This window comes from Chaetura pelagica, unplaced genomic scaffold (assembly GCF_000747805.2).
Source record: "Chaetura pelagica isolate M959 unplaced genomic scaffold, ChaPel_1.0 scaffold344, whole genome shotgun sequence".
Taxonomy (NCBI): domain Eukaryota; kingdom Metazoa; phylum Chordata; class Aves; order Apodiformes; family Apodidae; genus Chaetura; species Chaetura pelagica.
The window spans coordinates 6,496,560-6,510,640 of NW_009953098.1; the positions used below are offsets into that span (position 1 = coordinate 6,496,560).

The 14,081-nt window shown below is 38.2% G+C and overlaps 1 protein-coding gene across 1 annotated transcript in view; it reads right to left on the reverse strand.

Moving 5' to 3' along the window:
• Positions 1-14,081, reverse strand: part of TENM1 (teneurin transmembrane protein 1) — a 227,434-nt gene that overhangs the window by 112,426 nt on the left and 100,927 nt on the right. Inside the window, 5 exon segments of the mRNA XM_009997127.1 lie at positions 3,858-4,058; positions 7,299-7,493; positions 8,535-8,636; positions 11,879-12,089; positions 13,495-13,694. Coding sequence (XP_009995429.1) covers positions 3,858-4,058; positions 7,299-7,493; positions 8,535-8,636; positions 11,879-12,089; positions 13,495-13,694 — 909 coding nt within the window.

Here is a 14,081-nt window from a genome sequence, read left to right on the forward strand (position 1 = left end):
GTGATCCTTGCAACTGGAATTATAACAGCTATGTCAAAGGTACAGCATTTGGGAGAAGTCAGCTGGAATGACTCTGTGCTGCTTCTCTACAAATTTCTGACATTGGTGTAATTTAGAAGCAGGGAAAGCTGTAGCTGGTTTTTGACCTTCAGCATTCAAGCCAGTTGGCAAATTGGCAAAATAGGCTAATCCATCTCCTTCATGGTAACTACACGTCAGTGTATAATCATATAGAACAATAAAAGCACGTTGTTCTTGTTCATATAAAAAGCCAAACCTTAGGTACAGACAGAAGGTGATATTTTTTCCTCCTGTTGTCACATATGGTTGTAGAAAGATACCTACCAATGTTGTTTTGATTGGTGCAGCTAAAGATAATTATCTGACAATATTTTCAAAATGAAATTCAGTTTCTGCTGCCCAAGGAAAGTGAAAGAATCAGAATCTTATTATTGTTTTGTTTGAAAGTTAGCTGACAGGAAGAGCCTTTAAAATGGGTGCATAAGTTGCAAGGCAAAGCCTGAATGGAAACCATGTCATCTTTGGGATGGGCAAACTGAACTCTGAGCTCACAAAAGAAAATGGCTTTTCATGGAGGTTCAATATTGTAGGTCAGAAAGAAGCTAAGTATGCCTCTAACAGATATCCAGCTAAGAGCATCATATCAAAAGAGTGGATCTTGACAGAGGTACATAAAAAGCCAATGTAGGTTGTGTCCTACAAGTAGTGTACAATTAGACATCCTAAGTGTCAGAATATCTGTCAGCCCGTACTGAGCTAATCTTACTGAGAATCATTTCAAACAGGATGAAGACATACCCTGACAGCTGTTTTGGAGTTCTGTATGAGGATTTTCTGGGCCTCAAGGGATGACAACTGGCCATCAAGAACTTTAGATCTAGGGATTTCTGGAGGTGGTGAAATGAGATGGATTTTGGCAGTCCACAGTTCACAGCAGAGACTATCCTGTTATGTTGACTATTCAAAACTGGCTTGGATAGTGTGGAACTGTAACAGTGTTGTGCCTCTGTTTTGTTTGCTCTTGGAAATACTTCAAGAATCAAAGCTGTGCAAAGAAAGTGAGCAGATCTATGCTGCACTGGAGAAGGATCCTGGCCTCAGCAAATGGACTTAAACTTTTTTTTTTTTAATAACATTAAGGACAGATAATAAAATTATTCTGACAAAGAATCTGACAGCATTTCACCTCACATAAATAAATACAATTGTAAGACTTTTCACCTACTCAAACTGGGAGTAGAAGGTGCACTTTTTAGAAGGGAGGGTCAGGCCTAATTGAAACAATTTACCTAAGGACATGGTATACTATCCTTTTTTTTGAGTCATTGTGTGAAAGTCGAATTTCTGAAACCTAAACAGAATTGATGAGTGCCAAACATAAACAGAAGGATACTGTTATATATTGGTACACGTCCTACAGAAAATCAAAAAGCACGAACATCATGGTCTTATCCAGCCTCAAACATCCAAGAATTGAGCCAGTCCATTTGGAGCCAGGATATACATGCATGACACATTCACTCACCCTTCATCTCTGTTCCTCCATGTCCAGACCTGATTTCTGTCTTTCCCCAGTCTGCACTTGTGAAATAGAATTTCTTACTGTTTGAAGAGTTAGAGATGGACTGGCAGGAGAAGGGATTACAGAGATAGTTCATCCCTCTTCAGGTGAGCCATGGTGTATCTGGGATAATGCATTCAAAAACATTCTAGTATCTTTGCTAGAACTGATCCTTTTTAAAGTACAGCAAGATATTTCTGTTTAGAAAAACTACAAAACTTAAAATAATTTATCCTTCCATTTTGAAAGTATTTGGAATGTGCTGGGGAATGCAGAAATCACAAGGACAGAAGCCTATATTCTTCAAGGGGATACAGAAAGGCAAATTTTCACAGAACTGACCGTGAAGCAGTACAGACATGTTGGGAAAGTGCAAGGCTTTGAGACAGGTTGAGAGACTGCTCATCTATCAGTTGCAAAGCTTTCCTTGCTGTCTGATCCCAGATGAGCAGTCTGTGGTTTACCCTTTTCATTCTCTTCATTTTACAGAACCTCATGATTTTTTCCTTTCACCTATGACAGCTTGTATATTCTGACCCTGTTGACTTACTCATCTGATGTTTTTCCTTCCTCACTAAAATCAAGCTTCACTTTTAGCATGCACAGCAATCACTGATCCTAGCAAGAAAGTCTCAAGCACAAATGAACATCTGTATTTCAGTCTAACACTCATTGTATTGCCACAACAATCCTGAAACTACTTTAACACCCAGGAAGAAAGACATATTTGAAAAAATAAATAAATCTGAAGCATTCAGCTATAAAGGGAGATGGCTGTTGCTGGTTGCAAAATCATTCTTTGATAACTTGGAAGACAGCAGAGATGAAGTATTTTCCCTATGGATTGATGGAGGAAAGAAATAAAGTCACCTTTCTTCAAAAGAATAATTAAAAAAGCTTTGTAGGTGTACCCTTATTTACCCAACGCAAGACAAATATGATAGCTCTTTGTTCCCTTACTTAATATCTAATTGTCCCATGCAGTTGGCACAACAGACTTTTTGGAGATTATTGTCCCTTTTTCAGCTACGATTACAATGTATTAGAACAGAATTAATTTGCATGTTTTATAAGTAAATAATTAGTAGCTAGCACTGTTCCTAATTGTTTGCTTTATTAATAGAAGTACTACTATATTATTAACTTTTAGGACACATTTTTAGCACATGCTAAAACATTATAAAAATGCAAGCAACCAGGCTTATGCTGAAAGCCAGTAAAAAGTCAATTCTTACCAAAGCAGGTACCAAATTTGGCAGTGTCAGCCTAAGATTACATGCATTAATTCTGAAGTGTAGAATGAATGCAGGATCTTTGTAACAAGGACTAAGAATTATTAGCAGGTCAATATTTTGTTGCTTGAAAAACTACCATGGAGGGGGACATTTTGCAAGTCCCACCTTAAAGATCACAATCATGTACTCTAAGGATCTGAATGGAAATTTATACTGTTACAAGTATTCTTTTGAATGATGATTCCTAAGAAAAAATTGGTGACTTGGACCACTGGTTGAATTCCACAGTATTCAGCAAATCTGTCACTTGGATCAATTCTGTATTGGGATGTGCTACTTATCATCTGAGATTCTGGTTTTGTGAGCTTTATAGAGGGAAAAAAATAGTAGCACGTAGATTGGTAATGACATGCTCCATTACAGAGTAAAATGTCCAGAGTGCATTCATTTCAAGAAAATGAAACGTAAATGTACGAAGCACATAGGAAATCCATTTCAACCCTTAATCAAATTCTGTGGGATCAAACCTTGATGGTCCTCTAAGAAAGAAAAGACTTTTTATCCCAGCATGAGAGAATGGATGGTCATTTTTGTTTAAAGATTTTTTGACAGAGCCTTCTTACTCATCAGTCACTGCATGTAGACCATTATTTTTTTACATCCTCCCAGACTCTCTCAGGATTGTGGTTTCCCTCATTGCATGAGCCTGATAAGTGCTCAACATCACAGGCAAGAGCTGAGATGTTGAATCATCTTAACTCCAAGCTCTGCCAGTAGGCACTTGCACACTTGCAGGACTCCTGTTCTTGCTGGCATGCCATTAGGCAGTCAACACCCTTTTTACAGAGACAAAGCCTTCCTGTCCTTGTCAACAGAAAGCCAGTTGCTGCCAAGCCCATTAAGTGCCATGGCAGAGCACCCTTGGATCACCCCTAGCTTGTTTTTTTGAATTCCTACCAGCACAGTAATAGTAACTATTTTATTTCATGACTCAAACAGAAAGTACAGGCAATATTGAAAAAATGAAACCTCCAGCATACCTGTTGAACAGTCCGAACCTGTCCACTGTGGTTCACAGCTGCAGAGTCCTGTCTCCAGGAGGAAGGTCCCATGCCCTGAGCACTGCTCCTGGCAGACGGGAAGGGACGTCTCGCAGTTCACACCACCCCAGCCTGTGGAGCAGTGACATTCCCCTTGAACGCACACACCGTGGCCAGAGCACATTGGATCCAAGCAGTCCTCTGGAAAGCAGGGAATATGCCATTTAGAGAATAACATCTGCAGCTTTCTGGGGGTTTTCTAGTGAAATCCAGCATCAGGGATTCTGATTAAGTTGGTGATTTTTGTGCAAATGCCCAAACAATGTTAACAAACAGAAGGAAAAAATAGTCTATGTTAAATGTATGCAAAAGTATCAGCCAAACCCAAGAAAAAAGCAAGCATGTAGACTCTTAGTGATCATATGATTCTGCTTGTCAAGGATACTGTCTTATTTTTAAAATCAGATTCCCAAGACAGATCTATTGCTCCAGGTCACTGAAGTTTGTGTTTCAGTAGCAGGGGCTGGGGAAGAGCAGGAGCAATAAATTATTATTTCTACAATTGTGCACTGTGTTTCCATTTGTGTTTTATTTACATCTGGGAAAAGAAAGATTTACTCTTTCATCTTCCTGTAGAAAGCTATCTCTGCAGCTGAAAATTTGATACAAAAGAAATGGCCACCCACTAACCCTGAGTAGTGAATCTCTGACTGATGCTTGCTGTAAAAAAGTCTCATCCAATCCTAAAAAGTATGTGCTGGGCAATCGCAGATAATGAACAGATTCATAAAAGTCATAACATACTGATGAACAATTTGCAAACAGACAAAGGGCTAAATTTGTTCTCAATTTGGATTAAACTATTCCTAGTGAAAAATTCAGGAGCTCTGTAGAAGAATTTAAATCAGCTGCTTAGTCCTGTGTAATTAGCATATTCTTTCACAGAGCCCCAGCAAGCAGAACACAGCCCCTTCGCTGGGGGCTGCAGGAAGGCTGCAGAGCTGAGGAGGAATTTGTGGGGTCCCAGCATGGAAACAATAAGCCAAAGGCCTCTTCTTGTTAGATCATTTTTCAGACTAATGTTAAAGAGGCACTTTGAAAGTTCACGTGTGCATTTTTACAAGTGTCAGCAGAAGTACTGTTTTAATAATTAAATTGTAAACATAACAAGGAGTATCCTGTGTTGCCCAAGAGAAAAGAGGCTCTGCTTCAGGAAGAGAAGACTAAATACTTCAGATATAGAGATTAATGGCCTCTAGTTTACAGGACTTTTGACCTAAGAATAAAGAAGTGATGTTTTATCTTTTGAGCTGATATGCCACCAATTAAAGATTTTATTTCAAGATTTATTTTGTATCTTTTTCAGCCTTCCAGGGTTGTCCACAGCACAATGTAATACTAAAAGTGGGGAATATGTGTTTCTGGACAACACAGATCTTGCTAAGCATAGGACTAAAGTACTCAGCAATTTTCTCTGATCCTGAGACAGCTCTTTATTTTGCTGATCTTTTGAAATTAATTAATTGAGTGACTCCATAAACAGTTTATAAAGTACCACTCCATTAATGATGGTCTGACAGGACAAATTCAAAGGACTCTCATAGCAATGAATACACGTAGCTATTGGTGTTCCCTGGATAGTACATCTGTTACTATGTCTGCTATGTTAACAAAAATGCTGTAATACTGAATTCATATTTACATACAATAATGCCATCTGAATTCCTGACAGAATTACTTCCACTACTGCACACGTTATGTTGTGCAATACAGCAAACTGAACAGTCATGTCATACACACACAGTTAAAATAAAACCCCACTGTACTTGGTTACATGGGTTTGTTTCATCCACCCATTTTACCTTTAAAAAAAAAAATCAATAGGTCTCACTTTCAAAATCTAGTGTTTTCACACTCTTAATTTCAAAAGCTGTCTAACTACATTTATCTCAATTATTTTTTTCAACCACTTTGCAGGTTCACATAAGGGCAAGAAAGAAACAAAGAGACTGAAAACAGCAGCCAGCCTCTCACCAGCTAAAGGCTGGCTTGGCATCTTGGCCTCATGTGAGCAAATCTGTGTATTATTTGCTTTTTCCCATTTGGGTTTTCTTGTTTCTGTCCATTTCTGAAACTACCCACAACTGAATATGTCAGAAGCATTCTCTTAATCTTCCCTTTAAAAACTGTACCAGGTATGTCAAATCCATCAAATCCGTCCTGGATATTTTTCTGACCAGAGAATTCAAGCCTCATAAAGAGCCTCCTCTGTGTGCTACTCAAAAGAATTACCTAAACTCTATACAGCAGGCAGCACCAAGTATGCAGTCACTAGCTTCAGGCTAAGGGGACTAGTGAAAAATCATCAAATGAGGGCAAGCATGAAGGAGAGTTCTGCTCCTTGAGGCTAGGCACAGGGGAAGGAAGTCAAAGCTGACAAGCTATCTCAAAAATGCCAACAGGCAAATGACAACTGCTTCTTTCTACAGATGAGGGCAGAGACACATGGGTACTACAACCAACAAAAGTACAATTACTTGTTCTCAGAATTTCCCACTTTTTATTAGCCAAGCCTTAAAGGATGCCAGTTTAGTACCCTGAACAGTAAAAATGACATATGACAACAGAATTACACAATATGCTCTGGTAAACTGGAACTGTTCGCTGCTCTCTTGACTTTATATTGTCAGTACAGTCTTAGCAGAAAAATCTAGGATGTAACAGACCAAACTAAGGTAAAAGCTGACTACAAGCTGCTGATTACTTTGGAGAAGCACCACATCATATTTTGTTTAAATTATGTTCTGACTCTCTTGCCCTTAGCTTTTGGCCAAGTAAAAAAGTCTGCACAGGCTGTGTGACAGCATGTGCTGAGGGACTGAGGTTACCGGCAGCAAGGAGGACTGTGGACACCTGCCACCCATCCTGAAACAAGCATCTGAGAGAAGCAAGTGGAGAAAACCACATCAAGATGGTCTCACAACTTTCACAAAAAAATAGGAATCCTTGCTTGCTGGGATGTTTTCCAGGACATTTTTGGAGGACAGAGAACACAATTAAGCAAGTAAACTAAAATAATCCAAGAACTAGAGTCTTGCTGGACTAAAAGAGAAACTGAGTATTTCAGAGAACTTCCCATGCTACAATCATCAGATAGTCATACAAGACAATGTTAGATTATTTTAATCTTCTGGAATAAAAACATGAACCTTGGAAGTTATGTGACCAGCTTCCGCTGACTGTCACTAAGACCAGAATGCCTTTACCTCTGATAATTTTTTATCTTAACATTTCTTTCTTCAAGATAGTAAAGGTGCTTTTGAGCAAATCGGTACAGCTTCACAATAAGCTTTTCACATCTGAGTTCTTAACTACCTTAAAACAGGTTTGGAGAAGACAAAAATCAAGCCCCCTAAATATAGAGAGGGAAACTGCACTAACCTTCCTTACAAATCTCTCCTTTGTATCCAGGGACACAGATGCAGACGCCCATGATACAAGTGCCATGGCCAAAGCAGGTTGGATCAATACACTGTTCTTCTGGAACATCACACTCTGGTCCCTTCCACCCACTGCGACACACACAGTGACCCTTCTCATATTCTCCATTTCCGCTGCACAGCACTGGACAGGAATCTGAAGAAGGCAGATTGACCTTTTAATGTATTTACATACTTACATAGATTAGCTTTTATTTCCTGCTCTGTAGAAATGCATTTCCACTCCAGCCCCCCATCCTCCATTTGAATCCAGGGTTGTGACAAATTGAAATCTTAGAACTAGGTTGGGCAGAAGTAAAACAATGTCTTTGTCTCCTCAGCCTGCTTGACTAGTAGACCTTCCTTTTGAAGATACTCATTTGGGATATCTTAGAAGATAAAAAAATTGCCCTCCCCTTGATTTGCCTTGTCAGAAAATTTGCAAAGCGATGCCTGCTTATGATTTTCAGCAAGATTGTTCCCCCTGTGAACTGAAGCAAGATGCTGCCCTTTTCTTCCTCCTTCCATTTTGGCCATTACTGATCTGTCTGTAATGCAGTGATGTGGAAGCTTAATCGTACAATACAGTATCAATTTCTGAACCAATCCAGCTCTTAAAAATCCTAAATTTGAGGAAACATTGGGAAAAAAAAAAAAAAAGAGAACTTCCACACATCATATGCAGTAGGTGATGGATACTACTGACAGAAATATCTGAACCAGAAACAAGCTTACAATCTTTTTAGCATTTTTTTTGCTCCAAATGCTGAAAAAGAAGCTTCTAAGCTGCTTTAGGTTTCTTTTCTACACCCTGTTCAAGATTAGACCACAGAAGCATTTGACTGACTCATGCAATTTTCTCCAAAGCGAAACTGTTTGTCACTTTTAAATAACAGAAAACATTACGCTAAGCGAACACACTTATTAAAAAATGTATTTTATAATCAAGCAGAGGATGCAAAGAGGAATGGAGGAATCTATTAACTCTGACAGTCAGGAAGAGAAAAGTGGTTGATGTATTTTAGCTCAAGTACGGCATAAAGGAACTTTCCACATGTGTGCTTGTACTGTATTTGACATCTGGCTGGAAAAAGGAATTTAATCTCCTTTAATCACTTTGAATCTTTGCAAGCCCAGCAGTCACACACCATAATCAGCAGCTCTGTCATGCACTGCGGGTCAGTTAACATGAGATTACCTTTTGCACAATCAGGACCAAGGAATCCTGGGAAACAGTGGCAGTGCCCCGAGATACATTCTCCATTCCCATTGCAATTAGTAGAGCAGTCATCCAGGATTTCTGTTTATTCAGAGAGTTGTGCAGAGAGAAAAATACAAATTGGTTGAATTTGAGATAAATGGCACCTTCACCTCACTCTGCAGGACACATCTCAACATACAAATTGATGCAGAAGCAGTAAAAGGCCCATTTTCATTCATAGGGAGCATAAAACAAAATTCCTGTTCAAGCAGCTTACAAATATTAGATTTGGTCTTGACAGCTTTGAGATAACAAGTGCATCATTTATATCACACCAAAAAGCTTTTAAAGTAAGTGTTCATGTAAAATTTACCACCATTAAAAGCACTGCAAGAACCAGAGCATTTGCTGAAAAATGTCCACCTTAAACATTTTCTTTTATTGCTGGAATAATTTGTTTGAAACCTGTTTATAAAGTAAATTGTCTTCTATAGTGTTCATTTGAACCATGTGCATTGAATTCCTCAGAGGAGGGTAGGATTTCCACCTCTATATAATCAGATGAACAAAAACCAGACTTTTGTACAGTGGTGAAACTCAATGCAGTAAAGGACTATGAACTAGATTTGAAGGAAAAAACACCACCTTCAGTTCTGATCTTAAACTCTCCCATGTTTCATCACACAGCTTTGGATAGCAAACCACTTAACCTCACACATCTGGGGACAGGCTCCTGTCTGTACACAGATTAGCTGGTTTTAATGTACGCACGTATTTCCTACAGGAATTAAATGGATTCACTGATTTATATGGATTTTATGTAAAGGATAGGAAGCAATTCCAAAGCTAAGATGCTCCCATTGTGAGCTGGTCACTGTCAGGCTCTTACTGCTTAGGATGGGGAGTCTCTGCATTTTTATGGGCACATGCCCTAATAGCTATGGGGAAGTACCTCTGGCTGCAGGAAGATGGAAAACATGACTCCTTTCCCACAAAATAACAACTACTGGAGAAAAACACTTTTAAACTCAAATTCAGCTTTTCAAAAGATGGACAGGCACATTATACAACTAATATGTATAACTGAAATAAATTTATTTTGATCTTATTTATGGGCACTTGGACAGAAAAGGATTTGTTCCTCTTAAAAACTACTATTATTTTAAAATGTTTCTTTTCGTCTATCTTTTTATATCAAAGAACTGGCAGGTATTTGATATGTATCTGTTGATCAGACATCCACAACCTACACACGGATGGCTGTTTCAAAGTAAAAACATAAAAATCTCCATTTCAGAATTAATGTTTTTTTTTCACAGATATGCTGCTTGCTATTAATTTTTCCACATTACTGTCCATTATCAACTCTTCTCTTGCTCTATGCATACACTTGCCTGTCTTCTCAGTTTTTCAGAACCATATGGTAAAGGCTCCCTACATTGATCTGAAATGAAGAATTAACTGTTTGAAAAGTTACTTCCCAGTGATACGTCCACCTTGGGCTGGCCTTTATTCAGCCTATGAAAGCACTTGAGACATTTTTGCACGCAAATCACCCTCCTCAGAGGAAAGTCTGATCAGAGCTCTAGCTAAAGTGTCAGCAAAATCAATTTTGTACATAACTAATATTGAGCAACCTGAAATACTACCTAACAGATGCTCCTGAGGAGGGCATCACTGCCTCACACAGCCAAGAGCAGTGTACAGCAGGATGCATCAAAGCTGTTGCTCTATTCCGAGTGTTTCCATCTGTAGTCCTGGTTGACTCCTTTGTTGGCAGAGATGTCACAAACACGACTCCAGCCCACTCTGGGCTCAGGCGTATGACTCACGGGTTATTTTTTTTGGTGGAACCCCCCCAAAAACCATCAAGAAGCGTTATGCAAAGAAAAGAATGAGAAGAAGATAACTAAATTATGAAACTACTGTAGATCTCATTATTTCCAAATGCATCAGCAGTAGATTCTTGCAGCATGAACCCTCTTTTTGCCAAAAATGTCTTCTTGCAGCCATTTCTGAGATGAGATATAGGGATTCCTGCCTGCACTGTGACTCTCACTGCTCCTTTCTGTAAGACCCAGCCTGTTCTGCTTATTGGCCAGAGAAGGAATGGACAATGACTTTTTCATCAAATGTAAAAAGAACTAAAGCCCAGCATTCAGTTTCTTTAGAGGATATGCTACTTAATCATGAGCTATTGTTTAAAGCCTCTTGTATAAACACTGCTGTTTTACAATAGAAATAAACTAGGGGACAGGTATTTGGATTCTGATCTGGACTGGAGTCTGGCCAGGTTTTATGCTCTTCATGGAGCATCTGCCAAGATGCTTCATAAATTGCTTGAATATTATTTTCCCATATCACAATAAATAATGGTGGTTTTTTTGTTTTTTTTTTTTTTCTTGTAAAAGATTAACTTTTTCAAACAGAATAAACATGAACTTTTAAACAAACATGCCATTACAATTCTAACTCAGTTTCTAAAGGATTTTCCTCCGAGTCCTTCAAAATCTTGGTATTTGAATCATACTGTCCTGCTCTGCAAGGTGTTTACCATCAAGCAAAAATAGCATCCAGTTCTTCAAAAGAGCAGATGGCATGTCCATTACTAGTAAAGACACCTTGCTAAACATATGGTAGAACAGGTTAACTAAAGGGCATAATGGTTAAAATCTTGCAGCAAACTGAGACTGTCATAAATACAACACTTATAAATTCCAAACATATAAATTCCAAAGAAACTCTACATGTGAGCACTGCTCACTAACAGCATCTGGAGCTGCAAATATTTGTCACCTGTATGTATTAAAAGGCAGCAGGGAGTTGATAAACCACCAGGACACTGTCTCCTATATTTGCCTTCTGTGTTTCAAACAAAATGGTGCATTTGAATAATTGCATAAAACAACATTCATCCACCAAACAACAATCACAACCAAAACCACAGAAGTGGCTTTTGAGATTTTGTAATGAATTTGAAATACTGGAAATTTTTGTAGGATATATGGTTCCCATGTAAACAGAAAGGGCAGACAATCTTTTTTACTTTGAACAAAATAACACCAGAAATTTCTCAAGCATTTAAGCAATCATATAAAAATCTTACTACCCATGAAAACTCTCCACTTAATTTTGATAGCATCCTTCTTATATACACAAATATTCCTGTTTTTCTAAGATTGGCATAAACTTCAAGTTGTTCCACTGAGGTTAATTAACTAAGCTGAAATAAAATATACATAAGAGAATACTTAAACCAGAATTAAGGTCAATAATTTCTTTTCAAATACAGCTTTCCAATGTAACAATCATAATAATAATTTTATAGTAATTTTTCTTACCAATTGCTGTAGTTAGTACAAACACTTGCTCCACTTTCTTTCCATCATTGTAGAATGCCATATGCCAAGCTCCTTGATCCATATACTCAATGAAACCTGCCTCTTGCAGTGAAGTTAAGATCAGATTCCTGGGAGCTTGCTGCGGCTCCTCTGAGTTTTTTGGTTCCTGTTTAATTAACTGTTTTCCATCCATCAGTTTTACGAAATCAAACTGAAATAATAATGAGCAAAAATTAACCAGCTTGCAAATTTTTATTACTCTATTCTGCATGTCTTATTCAAACAGCAACAACCAGTTGAAACCTTATGAGGAATTGCCTGACTAAGTATTCACCCAAGTGGACAGCAATTGCAGAACCTCATCTATTAAGCTTCAGTTTCCATATAAAAAGCATTATGGTAGGTCAGAAATCTGGCATCAACATTTGCTGTTTGCTATGGCAGGGTAAATTCAGACTTGTTGCACTAAATTCAGCAGATTTACTTAAAAAAAATCCTTCTCTTTAATGGGAATAATTAATAAACTCCCAAGATGTAGTGCCCATGTTGTGCAGCAATAAATCTTAAATGCCAAGAACAGATTAAAGACCCTGTTGTTCGATACCAGATTTGAAAGTATTTGTCCCTCAATATCAATATTTTATATGAAAACCTACTTATACTTTTTATTTTAATTTTATTTTATTACCACAACAATCTATTTTGTATTCTTAATATCTAACCAAGCTGATGCTCACAACTTTAATGTAAACTTTCCTGTTCAAGAAATGTATCTATTTCTCAAGGTTTTTCTAAGCATCCTGATTTTCAGTAAATTTCAGCTTCAGCTCAACTGAAGACCCAGCTCCAATTCAAGCCAATGACAGTTAAAAGTGCTTATTTCTACAATCAAAACTCAAGTAAATCATTTTGATGTTAGACTAGATGATTTCAAGAGGTCCACTCTAAACAATCTTTCCATGATTCCATATGTAATTTTATGACACTACATGGAGTGTGATCCTGCTATAAGAAAGCTGAAACACCTATTATCCACAGAAATGACAGCTTGATGTGCCAAATACATTAAGCCTAAGAAAAACCTGAATGTGATGAGCAATATGGCATATTCTTAATGCTTAGCTAGGTTTCCTCTTGTGAAATCCTCAGGAGTAAACACTCAAAACCAATCTTCATATTAGAAACCAGAAACAACTTTTTAAAAATTTCTTTATTTTTCTTATATTAAATCCTTATACAGACTATGTAAGCTGCTTTTTTTTGAGGAAATCTTAAAAAGAGTAAAGAATTTTCAAATGATCTCATACTTCACCCCACTGCTCCTGCAAAGAAGATGCTACACAGCAGCTCAGTGTGCACCTCTCCAGCCTCCCAGACAAGTCACACCTCAGCAGTCCCAGTTGGTGACCTTTCTGGTATGACACTGTCCCTTCCTCTGAGAGAGCATGAGTTGAGGGTAGAGCTAGAATTCAGTAGAAGAAAGGGATAAACAGACTGCTTTTTGTGGTTGAAGCTAGGCCCTTCCTCCCTCCACATCTTCAATGTGTGCTGTGAACACACATCCACTGCTGTTTGGAAATGCAGAGAATGACTCAACTAGTATTATTGCTAATTACCTGAGTGTGAGTTGGTGGAATGTTTCTTCTGCCATAAATTCCCAGCAGAGAATCCTTTGCCAGTGAAACGTTAAATTTCAGGTACATGGGGTGATGGATAGTAATCTGAAAGCGCCAGAATAAACCAGGGGGGATGGTCTGCATAACTTGGGCTCCAATCTCAATTTCTCCTGTGTCTATGGCCCATCCCTTCTGAAACACTAATTTTCCAGAAACAAACAAAACAATTAGTTGTGTATTCATGGTGGGGGAAGATAATAGCTCACAAGGTACAAACATGCCTTAGATATATTGGAATATATTGAAAACAATGTCTAAACAGAGGGCATTGCAGCAAAACCATTGCACTTCTTACTGAACTAGTTGAAAACCACAAATCATCTTGCATGCAATATTTATAACAACAGGCATCAGAGACTGTTTTTGCCCTGGAAATCACATGTTTTACTGACAGAAAAATATAGAGGTGTTGCTGTGTAAGCCGTGGACTTTACCTATCAGCCATGCAAAGAAACCCCATTCCAATGAGAAGACCAGAGAGGAGGCAGCAGGAGAGCTTCCTCTGGCACGGATTTCAGATTCCTGCT